The sequence below is a fragment of the Plectropomus leopardus genome, chromosome 3 (genome assembly GCF_008729295.1).
Source record: "Plectropomus leopardus isolate mb chromosome 3, YSFRI_Pleo_2.0, whole genome shotgun sequence".
NCBI classification, from domain to species: domain Eukaryota; kingdom Metazoa; phylum Chordata; class Actinopteri; order Perciformes; family Serranidae; genus Plectropomus; species Plectropomus leopardus.
In genome coordinates, this window is record NC_056465.1 from 35,325,608 (window position 1) to 35,340,523 (window position 14,916).

The following is a 14,916-nucleotide window of genomic DNA, read 5'->3' on the forward strand; positions in this document are numbered from 1 at the left end:
GTCGTTGCATTGAGTAACATTACAAGTAAACCTTCCACCGTAAAAGTTGCCGTCAGGCGGCCCATTGAACTAGGTCATTTTTTCTAAGTCTAAAGCAGCTGCCGTATAAAATTAACTTTATAGTTATAGTTCACTATAACCTAGCACGTAATAACACTGTGCCAGGTACCCCAAGCAGAGGGATACTAAAGGTATCATCAACAACTATCACAATAGATGTGCAAAAAAAATGTGCACTGAACTGAATTAACGCTAGAAACATACTGCATGCATGAGCAGCGTGTGACAGCAACCTCACCGAACTGAACACTGCAAGGCGGCAGTATTAGAAGACTGAAAACGGCTCGATGTGTTTCAGGATGGCAGGCCTCGATCGACTGATGTGATAATAAACAAGTTAAGGGGAGAAACTGGGATGAGCCCCAGGACTGGAAAGAGAGCTGAAGGACATTTGGTGGATGGTTTTAGGGTTGACAGGTCTGGGGAGTGAGAGGTTTGAACAGGGACAGGTCAGGCAAAACACCAGAGACCAGGAAGTCCTTGTGACACAAACAAGTGTAGGTGTTAGACAAAGTTATTGAAAGCAAATGAGAAAAAATGGTTTACGTAAGGTCGGAGCACTGATATCGACCACATGTATATATGTGCGTCTGTCTCCCGTCAGCTGATCCTTTGTCCACCAGAGATCCAGCTGTGACCTCTGACCTAACCTGAAACACGGACTAATTGTCTGAAATAACTGGTTGCATTTCTATTTTCCTGTTGAACTCGTTCAACTCTGGCGTCCACTCTGCAGCTCTGTTTTAAGTATCAGCAGTAACAAGTCCGCCCACTGGGATATGTAATTTTTTTAAAAGATTATTTCTTGTGGCATTTTCCCTTTATTGATAGGACAGCTTGAGATAGACAGGAAAGGTAGGAGAGAGAAGGGGAATTCAAAATATGACAAGCTCATTTCTTAAAGGTTGCTGGATCCAAGATGAACAAGTGTGAAGAGATAAATATCCGCACAGCAGGAAGCATTTAAGGATTTTATCCTGCAAAACACATAAGCACACTGGCTTGAAACATCACTTGTTTTGCAGAATAAAATTGTTTAATTTCATTAGAAATGAAAGCCTTAATGTTGCATTCAGCACATTATTGGACTCAGTTGGCCTCAGTCAGTGTACATAAACCCACTCCCTGATTTAACCACACCCTAGATTTTGTTCTGGCATATGGCATCGAAACTGAAGATTTAATAGTTTTCCCTGAGAATCCTGCATGTCTCTATTTTCATCACATGGTGGAGGGGTGCTTTCATGTGTCTTGCCTCCCCCATTTGAACAATATCTGTTGTCATCGCTCATGTGAAGCTATGGGCTTACAGCCGCAACAAAAAAATGTATAACAGCTTTGTCGTACTCAGTGTGCTGTCTAATTTTCTTCATTCATTTGACTTAAGCTAGCGTCCCACTGTCTTCCTACTGTTAATGGTGGAAGTGAGCCAATTTTTGTTATGTGAATTTTAGGTTTTAAACTTTGCAGGCCAGCAAACACTGGCACATTTACAGAAATGTTGATTAATGTGTGAGTGTATGTTAAGTGATCATTTGTATGTCAGTTACTCACCCTGTGGTTTGTCAATTCGTGAAGTTTTCCTCACATGCTTCCACAGTGAATGGAGAATCCAAAAAAAGGCCAACATCTGTTTACAAACTCTCACACAATTTGTGCAGAATAATCCAAGTCTCAGTTATCCTGAGAAGATATATGCTCAGTATTCAGGGTTAGGGAGTAACTGAATACAAGTAACTAAGATTCAAAATAAAAAGAAATGAGTAAATGCATTCAGTTACAGGAAATATAAGTGGTCTTATGAAAAAAGTATCCAGACTCAATGCAATGCAGCGTCAGTTTTACAGCCTTGTTTTCTATTGAAATGTTTTTCTATTGAAAGTGACACAGCGCTCTGAGCAGAACTTTTGTTAGACACCTTGTGTCTATTTATTTCTGTCGCTCGATTTGACAGTACCACCATGGAGGTAGAACAGCTGATTCATGAAGTTGAAATGAGGACTTACCTTTGGTACCTCCTCATTTCCCCCAAAAAAACTTAATTAAGGTGTCAGCTGGCTAGAGGGAGATCACAGAGGAATTGTGGATTCAAAACTTGTGGATGATCAACTTAACTTTCTCAGTTACGTGATGCAATAGCAGCTCTTGTAGCTCCTGCTGCATCATGAGGGAGCCAGTTCCTACTGACAAGCACACAGACACAGCATCATGTGGGCTAGAAAAGCAAAAAAAGTGTTGATGCAAGTGTCATGAAAGCATAAAAACCTTTATGTGTATTTGCATTTATTTGTACAGAATATGCTATATATTCTTGATGATAGTGGGAAGAAAGAGAGATAATTAATATTGAGTGGAAAACTTGTTTATTTTGCAGCAGTGATGCTGTTTGGTTACATTCTGGTGCCTCGTTTTGTGTTTGACACTTGGCTTGTAAAACCTGTCAAATAGCAGCTGCCCTGTTGACTGGTCCTTTGAAAACAGCTGCGCTTGCCCCATGAACCACAAACAACACACTTACACACACACACACACACTTACACACACACACACACACACACACACACAGCCATACGCATGAGTGGAAGATGAGCAGAGCAGAGTCAAACCTTCTCTGCGGGCTCTATGTGAGTGCTGATCCTGCTCTTATACAGCAAACTAAGCTCTCTCTGCTTAATGCCCAACAGAAAAGCTCTTTAGCTGTCATTATGCAGAGGCCTCGCCCTGCAGCCCCTCAATCCACCGTCCTCCCATCTCCACTGATGTCCCAACCTCACACTCACTTCCATCAGCTCCATACAATGTATGATGTTTACATGTAATAATCAGATCGATACTGTACTTGTGTTTCAGCATCATAGTCGTGATTGTTGCTTCTTGCTCGTCCTATCTCAGTAAATGACAAAGATTTCCTGCCGTTGGTTCAGAAAGCCAAGTCTTATTTAATCCTTTAACACCTGGATCAACATCAGTTTTCTTGTGCTGCGTTCAGACATCTTTAATGAGCATTTAAACCTCTGAAACCTTTGAAAATTGGCTTGATTTCCTCCAAAAATGCTGGTGCAATTTTTAACAAGACATGACCCAAAAATGAGCAAACCCAAGGTCAAGATAAAGTTGTGGTAAATAAAAGATGGATCTGGAAAGTTAACTTATTTTGTCTGAAGACGTTTTGAGCTCCAGACGTCAAACTTGAGACTTAGGTATGACTAGAAAGGACTTTGTCCCTGCAGCTACAGGACCGCAAACACAATGTATGAGATATGCATGAGAGATATCTGATGTTTTTTAAAGGAATAAAAAATACATATATTTCCTCTTGCTTGTAGTGCTTTTTTTGCACTGCCATTTCTCCCTGGTTTGAGAAAAGGTTATTTTCCCCAAAATACTGTGGAAAGAAAAAATGTTTTTTCTAAACCAAGGGAAGCAAAATTCCTTTGATTTAATTTTCCCCACTGAAACCAGCACAGCCTCAGTTATCTCCAACTGTTGAATGAAATGCTGCAATTACAAAGTAGGACTGTTGCTCAGTATCATTATTGATTGATCTCTTTTTAAGTTATTGATTCATTTCTTAGTCTATAAAATATGAAAAATGACTAATGCTCATTACAAGCCTTAAAGTGGAATCCATATCAGTAGTTGTTGCATCAGCAATCTTAAAATCCAACCTGCTCTCATCCCGATGTTTTCAAATAGTACTGCTTTGTGGCGTCATCTGAGGACGCTGCCAGACATAACTGGTCGCATTGTAATGATATGCAACTCAACAGGCAGATGGCTGTGAGTCAGAGGTAGAGCGGATCGTCCTCTAATCAGAAGGTCAGCGGTTTGATCCCCGGCTGATCCAGGCAACATGTCGAAGTATCCTTGGGCAACATACTGAACCCCAAATTGCTCCCGATGCTGCATCATGGGAGTGTGTGTGTGTGTGTGTGTGAATGGTTACTGAGTACAGTGTGTGAATGTGTGTGTGAATGGCTGAATGTGACGTAATGTGAAAGCGCTTTGAGTGGTCAAAAAGACTAGAAAAGCACTATGCATGGTACATACTATACATGGAATGACAGTGTCAGTTAAAAATGTAGCCAGTAATAACATAATGTAAGGAGTGCAAAGGTCCCTATTGGGTGGGTGGGAAGGATCCAACAAACCCCGAACTTTCACGTGAAAATCAGGTGTTCACTTTCTGCATGAATGTCATGTTTTATTTTTGCACTTAACCATCAGTGCCTTTGTTGTCTAATCCTATATATGTCCTTTTGTTGACATCCCAGACCTGGGTGGCATGTGCTTTTGTTGCCTAAAGGGAAAAATTTGCTTTTGTGGCGTAATCCCACCATGAGCTTTTATTTTCATCATGGTAACAGCGTCCCAGAATGTCAACAGCAGACGCAGAGGGATAATTAGAGCATAATACACAGACGTCCAACCAATATGTGACGACTTAGGATGGGAACGTGTTGTAATTTCTTCCTGTTTTTGGATCATATTCTTGTTGAAACATGTATAGTTGTGAAGATTTTGTTTTAGAGGATTTAATTGAGCTTTTTTAATTTAGAATACTTTAGCTTTAATTAGCCAGATGTTACAATGATGTCGACACCTTCAGATAACAAGGAACCACTGAGAGTGCATACATGTGTTCAAGCACAGACAATATGAGAAATGTAAGAACATTGTAGAAGAAACCCGAATCTGAACCTGAAAAATGAGCATAACAGGTCCCCTTTAAAAGCTAATTACTGATTATGGAGGATTTCCAACATACTAATGCAATTACAAAAGTAAAAGAGTTTTGACAACTAAAACCCCAGTGAACTTCAGCACACTGTGAGCGCTGAGTCCCAATCATGCATCTGTTCATAGAGAAACTGTGCTGCATCTTGAGTATTTTGAGTGTCCATAATGCCACAAGGTAATTTAAAAAATGATCCATAATAAAGCCTGAATTACATGCCTCAATGAACTAAAGAAAAGATTCAGACCTTTTGCACCTTCTATAATTATTAGTTCTTGTTGAGGAAATAATTGTAACACCCACATCTCAATCTTCATCAATAAAGGGCAGGAATAATTTACATGAAAACAAAAATGAGCCCACGCCACCCTACTTATCTGTTCTTACCTTGGGAGAATATGAAAAACATGTACAAGTTTTATTCTGGTATATTCAGTCATTCAGCTGTAAATCCAATTTCCTCTCCACCATTAACCCTTTGGCACTGTTTGGCACATTTTTTTGCGCTTTTCCTACTTTCATTTTTTGATCATTTTGGCTGTGTTCATGCATATGGAATACATTTTGGCAAGATTGTGTATTTTTGTTTAATCATGGAATTTGCAGCTCAGCTCCTACAATAAGTCTAAAATACACTGTGGAAACAAAATTGCTACATTCAAACTGTTAAGTGCAAAAAATGCTTCATTGAAACCCATTCAAACTGCAATTTTTGATCCCACAGCCATTGAAGCATAAAAACATGCACTGAATAATTTCTGGGTGTCATTCTGGGCTTTTTTCTTGGAGTTTGTAATTTTTACTATTTTTCACCAAATGACATGCATTGCTATTGCTATTTACACTAGATGCACTGTCACAATCAACATCAATCAAAACTGACATATCCCAGGTTCTTTTTTTTTAAATCTATAAATATAGTGGCACCATGACAAAAACCTGGCATTTTAAGGGTTAAAATTCTAGAAATTATTTGATATTGATGATTAAATTTGATGTTGGTTAATAACGACTCAATGGAAGAAGAAAATCGCATTAATATACTATTTTTTTATAGCCTGATTTTTGCACATTTTTCGTGCAGAGCCGTATGAGTGTCAGTATTAAAAACTGCACACAAAATAATGAAACTCAATGTTGCTGCTAATTATTGACATATCTGAGGCTGTGATAATCAAAAAATAACTCAGCATGTAGTATACTGAAAATAATTAAATTTGGGTAAATATAGTGGCATCAGGACAAAAACCTGGCATTTAAAGTGTTAAAAATCTTAAAATTAATTAATACTGTTTGTTGAAAATGTAACTCAATGAAAGTACAAAATAATATTAATCTGTAATATTTTTTAAAGCTTGATTCTGAAAAGCTCATTGTGTGTGCAGAGCGATAAAAGTCTGTGTAATACTAAAGCAGGCTTTAGGATTAACTGCAGAAAAGTGTGTGAGGAACAACTAAAGTGCGGCGTGAAACAGTGACTCCTGCGGCAGATATTCTGCACTTCACTGTGACCACAGAGAGAACTTGGGAGGCAAGAAGCTTTTAAAAACTCTTGACACGCTGCCAGGTTCATTTTGACAGAGTGAGATAGGAGGTCTAGCTGCAGGGGGATAGAGCGGCACAGCTGATACAAAACAGCTGTTCACTGCTGCTCTGGATGGAGGCCAGTGTTAAGCCCAGCGGACATCGAAACAAATACACAAAAAGCCTGTGGCATCTGAACACTTCCGTCAAACTGTCACCCAAAACTCAGGCCTTAAAAACACATCACTGGAGTTTAATCTGTGTTATTTTATGGCTGCTCTCCTCTTTTTTCCAAATTAGGTCTGCCCATCTGTGTTTGGCCGTGATTTCTTTTTACACCTACAACCTTCTGCTAAGGTGGCCAACAAGGACAAATGCACTACGATGGCCCAAAACATTTAAATTCTGAAAAAAAACGTGGTGTTGCCCCAGAAACGATGCAAATTGAAAACACATGAAAATCCAAAACAAATACAAGGAAATGTGCTGCAAATAGTAACAATAATTTAAATAAAAACGCCCTGCAAAAACCTCTAACAATTACATTAAAAGCACAACAATGCAATGTCAAAAATACACCTCCAAAATAAATGCAAAAGAAAAACGCTTAATTTCCAGTCAAAACAATAGAAGTCTTCTACTGTGATCAATGTAATTCTGTTGCTCTTTTAATATTTTAAAGACAGAGGCCAAAGAACGTTGAAAAGAATGTTTACCTCTCAAAGTCGCCTCAATTTTTCTTCCGACTTCAAAAGCAATCGCACTCTTCACACTTTTAGTTCAGCCTGGACAAAACGTGGCAAAGTAGACCCCAAAACAGTAATGAGTCTGAAACTGTGTTCTGATATGAAAGATCACCACTTTTTAGTAGGGCTCCAGCACAAATATATCACGTGGGATTTTTAGTGAATGTATATATATATATATATATATATATATATATATATATATATATATACATCCGATGACATGTGACATGACATATCCGACAGTCCGCTCCAGTGCGAACATGTCCAACAGCCCACTCCAGCACGGAAATGTGCTCCAGCGTAGACATGTCCAATAGCCCATTCCAGCGTGCGGACAGCCTGGGTGTTTGGATCTGGTTTAGATAGAAGCCTTCTTCTCCGCTGAACACGCTGGCAGTGATTTCTGATTAATTTTAGCAATGGTAGCAATGTAGGTAAGTGACAGTACGTACCTGCTCCAATTCTCAACCAGCTTCGGCCCTGAAATGTATATTTCTTCAACGTTGCACAAGTGTGCACCACGAGGAAGACCTTACGGCGTAGTGCGGATATCGGGACAGGGCCGTTTTTCAGCCTGGACATTGTTTCTCCTAATGTGAATGTTTTGGGCTGTTTTAGCACACTAACATTTGTCAGCCACTGCGCTCTTCTTTTTATCAATACAAATGATCACTTTCCAAAATGACTTCCATCTACACAGCCTTTAGAGAGTGCAGCTTTCATAAAAGAGTCTTGTTATCTTGCCATTGAAGTGTCTCAAAGTCGGTGAAAAGGGATTTCTTGCCTTCAAACAATTTACTAGTCAATTGATCATCAAGCCAGATCATTACTGTGATTTCGTGCTATGCATGAGATAAAAATATGCACATTTCCTCTTTATATTATCTCATAATATAGGACATAATTCTTCAGTTGTAGTCAGGAGACAAAGACCCTGCTGATGAAAGTAAAGAGGTTTACTGCGTTTTGAAAGGGACATGTTGAAAAGAGGGAATGGCTGGAGGACTGGAGAGCAGCAGGGCGGTTCTGGAAACAATGGGGAGTTGGTTGGCATCAGGAAAACTGGTGACGAGAAGGAGAAGATCCGGGTTTAATATGCAGAAGAGGTGGTGGTTATATTCAGGTGTGTGGTGAGCTGATTGTAGGCAGGTGCTGTTAGAATGGGAATATAAGCTGCCCAACAACTGAAAACAAGTGCTATTAGAAATTAATTTATTGGACAACCATGCTTTAATTAGCCTATAAAACCATAAGCTCAAAGTTTACATGAGAAAAATCTGCCATCTTTGTGTCACGAACGTTATGTTACAAAGGTGCTGTTGAGATGTTCTGGGACGCCGCCATCCAACACTTTCTCACTCTGAACTCGTCACATGCTGCCGCTCTCTCAGGACCTTCCACGGTATCCTTCTGCGTCAGCTGTTTATGCTCTGATGTCAACGAATGCACATGGGGGATGATGAAACCCTTTACTGTGATGTCACAGCATGCACAAAGCAGCACGGTCCTTATGTTTACACGACAGCGCGGACTGTCAAGATGGAAAAGAGGCGCATGCTGAGGTGTAGAAAAAAACACACACACATACACTTTGTAAGCAAACTCTGCACAAAAGCCGCCCGAGTGTTGCATGTGTGTTGCCCGTGCCATCTGGCCATCTGTCGGTGTACAATAAGAACACCGCAGGTTCTGTCCAAGCGCGTTCTCATCTGATACTGTCCAGCCGTGTTGTTGTTGAAAGCGAAGGGTGGCTTTTGGCATCACGCTTTTATGCTGAAAACACTGACAGAGCGGCGCTATCTGATGAGTTCAGAGTGAGAACAGGTTGCACTATCCTGACGTCAACAAAAGCACATAGCGGCATCACGCTGCACGTGGTTATGTTTAGACAACAAAAGCCAAGGTCTTGAAAAACCCAGAAAAGCCTTACATTCACATTTTCCAGGCCTAGAAAAGTCATAGAATTAGTCAGAATCCTTGAAAGTTTTTGGAAAGTCATGAAACATAATGACAAATTAATTTTCAGTTGTGCAGTGTAGCCCAATATGTCTACCATTTTGTTAACCATCACCTACTTTTCGTCATTGTGAGTTTGTTCAGTGTGTCAATTAGCTGAAATTATGTATGAAAAGAGTTTGAATCAGTTTCAATGGGGGCAAGAAAATCAAAAATCTTTATTATGGGCCCTGAAAAGTCATGCAAAAGTTTGAAAATTTTGTCCATGGAAATGTGAGGGAACCCTGTGAGGGTTACAAAAATACAATTTAAATGTAGTCTGTTACAGGTTTAATGGCACATGTGTGGCACTTACCTTTGATTTGAAAAAGTAAATGACATTTATTGAATACTGCAACAAATACTGCAACATTCAGCGCTGTGGCCTTCTAACTTCAACATAGCACAATTTCTGTAGACGGTGGGCATTTATTATCAGGTGGTATTGTATTGTGTTTTTCTGTCACTCACTTTGTTACATAATGCCTGATGTAAAGGTTCACCTTGTACCTACATATTTATATGCAACCTTTAAAGCCAATCAGCACTTTTTAAATCCACAATGGACCAAAGAAAAATAATCTACAGATGATGCTCATAGTGATGAATCACTCTGCACTTCTGCTCAGCGCAGAGAGACAAATTGGTCAATTTTCCTTATTGTTCTGGTTCAAAATTTTCATTTTCTAGCAGCAGGCAGCTGTTTTCAGAAAAAAAAAGTCTGATTAGCTCACTGTACAGATTAACAATGTTAGTAAATTGCTTGGGAACATATTAATGTAGCTGGAGGCTCTAATATAATCTACAAAAGCTGAGAACCATTTTGTTGCATTTCTTTTATGCTGTCGTCTCGAGATCGCAAGTTAATTATTTATCATCTGGAGACAAAAAGCTTTTAAATCAAAACAGTTAAATAATCAGCCTTTTGTCACAAGGAAACAAGCTTTTATTTCAAGTTTACAAGATAATAATTTTATTACCTTGAGATGACATGATAATTAATCCTTTTGTTTTTCACGCAAAAACAAACTTTTATCTTGATAACTAGATAATTAACACACTGACTTTAGAAAACAGGCTTTTTATCTTAAGATAGAGAGATAATCGACTTGTTATCAGGAGAAAACAAAAGCAGGTTTCCTCTTACTGTCATAGGCACAACCATTATAGATCGTCAAATGAGACTGCACTTTTATCAAAGTCTAACACAGGCAGAAACTGCATTATTTTTTTTGTCCGAGATAATATTCAGATTAGTCCTCGTCTTTTGAATGCTTCCTGACAGTCATGTCTTGAAGGCTGAAATCAGGTGTGATCAAATGAACCAAAAACTCGCTTTAGTCTTTTTTACGATCCGAGAAAAATAAGTTGTTTCTCATGATAATAATTCTCATTATGTGAAGAAACAAGCCTCTTGCTTTCTTGAGAATCAACATAAATTAGTAGTTTGCCATAAGAAAACAAGCTTTATTATCTCGAGATCATGACATCAAAAAAAAAAAAAAAATCACAAGCACAGCCATTTTCAGCGTCTGGATATCAGAGTTAAAACAGAAGAATATTTGGACTATAGTTGTTATAGTCCTGTTAAATATATATCTATATATCTATCTATATTATTTTGGAGTGTTTGTTTCATATTTCCATTTTGATGTTTTGGGGTGGGTATTTTTGGGTGTGTTCTTTTCTGTTTGTTTTTTTTTTTTCTAAATTGTCCTGCATCAGGTACCTACATTTTCTTGATTATAGTTAACTTTTTTCTTAAATACCATTTTTAATGCAGGGTTTTTTTACTTGTAGCAGAGCACGTTCACAGTGTGGTACTAGTACTTAAGGAAAGGATCTGAATACTTCTTCCACCAGTGGAATCAAAAGCAACCTGATCAATCGCAGCTCGTTTTGTCTCAGCTTGGTACGGTGACAGCCATCATGGCCTTGATATGTGTATATATAATCTGAAGTGTGTGCCCTTTAGCAGCAAAGTTTTCGCACAGCGTACCACACGTGTATAAATCCAGCTTTAGTGTGTCTTTTATTGATCTCAGCCAGCAAAGAAATATAATAATAAAAAGGTTGTGTTGGAGAAAAAAAAGAAGTCTCACACTGACAAAGAAGACGAAGATTAACTTGCAGCCACACCAGGAAAGATGAACAAAAGACTAACCTTAGCTCTGTTTTGAAGCTCGGTGTGTATGTGCGCAGTGTGTGTCGGTGTGTATTGCCCCTGAGAGAAAAGCAGTAGATGGCATTGATCCTCACATTCACAAGGCTCCTCTAACAAGTAATGCCTTTAAATCATGCCCTCTTATCATCGGGAAGATGAGGAAAAAAAGTCCAGTAGCTTTTTTGAAGACTTCCACTTCAAGAGATGAAGAAGCCTTTTCATTTTCTTCTTCATTTTCTCGTGAACCGTCGTTAATCATAAATTGATTCTCTGCTCTTCCTGTCCTCTGATGTTGAACTGCACTCCAGACATCCTAAATAACATCTTGTTGCTGATCATTACTTTTTGAGTAGCATCTAGTTCCTTTTGAAAATCTGTCTAATGCATCTTCCGCAGATTTCATGTAACCATCCTTTTCTCTTCTCTCATCCATAACAGGAGGTGAAGTACTTCCAGTTTCCTGGAGAGCTGCTGATGAGGATGCTGAAGATGCTGATTCTCCCGCTCGTCGTGTCCAGGTACTGTACTCTCTGACTTCATTATAATCCTCATGAACTCATTCACACAGTAAACATATCAGGAGTTTTCTGTGAGATGTTCTGTGAATTATTGCCTTATGTCGGTGCATCTGCATATACGCCGGATGGAAATGAAATTGTATGCTTAAGGATAATGAGAATTCTAAGTCAAGCATGAAAAGCACAGATCTGCACTGGTGAAAGCCGTGGCCGGAGGCATCATGTTTTTGGGTTGTTTGTCCATCCAATTTAATTCAAATCAGAATCAGAATCCGTTTTTATTGCCAAGTACATTTACATATACAAGGAATATGACTTTTTGTTTTTGCAAATAAAATAAAGGAAAAATAAAAATATTGAATTTAAGAGATTGTATAAGAGATTAAAAAAAATATAAAAGCAATTTAAACATAAAATGAAAAAGCAGATTATAAAGAATACAACATGTATGTACAAAATGCGTGTAAGATTTCAAACTTCCACAATGAACTGATTGGATTTTGATGGTCAAGGTCAACGTTACTTTGTATCCGTCTCATTATCATGAACGCAGTATCGCAAGAGCACCTTAAGAGGAATTTTGTCGTATTTGGCACAAATGTCCTCTTGCACGTACCTCTGGAACACAACTGGAGGGCGTAAATTGAGATTGCAGCTGGATGGAGCTGGTTGTGTGTGCATGACGTGGAGGAATGGCGCCCGGTTGTGACACTGCCGGTGATGATGTAATATAAGTAGGAGCAAGTGTGCTTATAGGGAGGGCGGGAGGGTCGGTGGATGGGTCTGGTGTTTTCATCTTTCCACATCTTACCATGTGCCTGTTTTGCCTAAACGTAACCATCTGCGACTTTGTTGCCTAATCCTAAACATTGTGACGGCCTGGGTTGGTTGCCTTGTGCTCATGCTGTGTAAACGTGCTGTGTCATCCCATCATGAGTATTTAGTGACAACACGGCATCCTGCAGCATAAACAGCTGATGCAGAAGAATACCTAAAGTGTCGTGAGTAGACACGGAAGGTCATTGACCGAGCGTTACTGTGAGACGAGTCGTGATGAGGACGTGTTAGTTATTTGGTGAGTCGTTGGCTACAAATTTGAGCTTATGTTAGTTAGCTGTTTAGATCGTGCATGCAAATATAAATGTAGATATGAACGTATTACACATCGTTAGTTTAGTTAGATTCTCCCCCAATTCAGTCGTTTAGTTTATTTGACTGAAAGCATAAGCACCAAATAGAAATTCATCCCAATTTAACAGCATGGTAAACAAGATAGAAGAAAAACGGTGGTGATGTCTTACCTCTGAAGTGCTCATAAAATCCAAAATTGGGTCCGTTCTCCGATTATTTATATTCTTTTGATCCACCAGCCAAAAGAACCATCTATTTTCCATCTCTCTTGAGCAAGAGTTTTGTGTGAAAGGAATTTAAGGCTCCATATACATTATGGGAACTGAATCAAGTACTCTTTTGTTATCAGTATCGCTTCAGGGCATCATCATTTTTTAAACTGTGAATAAAATGTGAAACCCCTTATTTCAATACATCATATTCTAAGTTTTGATATTTCAGGCTGCAGGAGCTAGAATAGAGAACAACAATAATACAAAATGTTTAACCTTTAGTCTGACAAACAGCCCTGAGAGGTTTTGCTAATTAGGTCACCCATTCTGTAGCTCATTTACTGTTTATCGAATAAAAAGCAATTAACAGTACGTGACAGAGTGAAACGAGTGGATTCAAGAGGGGAATATTATAAAAGAGAGAGCTACTTACATGTTGCAAATGTTTATCCTTTGAAACTTGAACAAAGTAGCTTGACTTCTTTCAAAAACATGAGAAAAATGCGAAGAGCAGCAAAAGGAGAAAGGACCCAAAAATTTGCAAATAAAAAAACATCTTAAAGAACAATCAAAAGAACCTGAAAATTAGTAAGAAACATCTATTTAAAAATAGTTTAAAAAAAAAAACCCAAAACCCATATACATGGAAATGACCTTGCAAAAATGCTTAAAAATGTGATAATTCTGTGACCTTATTTCAAACATGCAACTATGATAATTATAAATATAGTTCTTTTTCTTTTTTTTCATCAGTTGTGATGGTTAGGTCAGTTTAAGGGGCTCGAGGATGCCTTATGTTAATGAGTGTCCTCACAAGTATAGAAGCAGGGTTGTGTGTGTTGCACGCTGCCCCCTGAATGAAAGCATCGGGGGATTAACGTCTTTACATTCAAGAGAAATCCACCAAACACCCCTAACACCGATCAGCTGGCTGTGATTAAAATGCAGCCTGTGTGGTAACTGGTGGATGCTCTGGTGGTTACTGGTTATTGATGCATACATTTAACATACAGATGTGACTTTAAAGCTTTACAAAACATTTCACTTTATCTCCAACACATTTCATGCTATGTGAATAATTCATACAATTTACCGAATGGATTAGAAGCAGTAATTTTGAATTCTCTGCCTCCGAAGACCGGCCATCCTCAGCGCAGTGCTTTGAAGAAAGAGGCGGTGAGGATTTGGAACAATAACATTTATAAGAAGAATCAGCCGTTTTCATCCGTTTTCCTTTTTTATGCAGTCTCGTATCGCCGAGGACTCTTTCAGCAGTCTGATGAAGCAGGCTGTGTATGACTAAGTGACAGCATTTGTGTAAAAGTCGACTAAAAGTACAGCACACAAAACATTTAAAGAGTTGTGCTGAACAAGTTGAACGAATTAATGACAAATAGAAAACTCAAAACGAATTCTTGCAGAATGAACGTGTGGAAAATAAGAAATGAGCACTTTTCAGAAAAACTGTCAAACATGGGGTTGGCTTATGCATAAAGTGCAGGAAATATATCGGTGTTTGTTGACTGAGTTTAGTTTTTGTTGTTGAAAGCTGACGGGTTTTACTGAAATGACTCTGAACAAGTCTCATGGTCAAGTGCCTTTCGCTGCGATTTCTATTATTTATTTTAGCCAACAGGTGTGTTTATTGTCAAACCTTCAAAATACTAGAAAAGGAGTTTTTTTTAAACAGTTATCTGGAATCATTTTTTTAAAAAAAGCTAGGGAAAATGTATAATTATCACAATGACAGATTTAAGATTATGTTAAAAAATATATGCACTTTCTTCCAGGTCATTTTCTGGTTCATTTGTTTTTTATGTTGCTT

At 38.5% G+C, this 14,916-nt stretch overlaps 1 protein-coding gene across 1 annotated transcript in view; it reads left to right on the forward strand.

Moving 5' to 3' along the window:
- slc1a7b (solute carrier family 1 member 7b) overlaps positions 1–14,916 on the forward strand; it is a 45,868-nt gene that overhangs the window by 6,082 nt on the left and 24,870 nt on the right. The window contains exon 2 of the mRNA XM_042515292.1: positions 11,669–11,748. Coding sequence (XP_042371226.1) covers positions 11,669–11,748 — 80 coding nt within the window. The remainder of the gene's footprint in view (positions 1–11,668; positions 11,749–14,916) is intronic.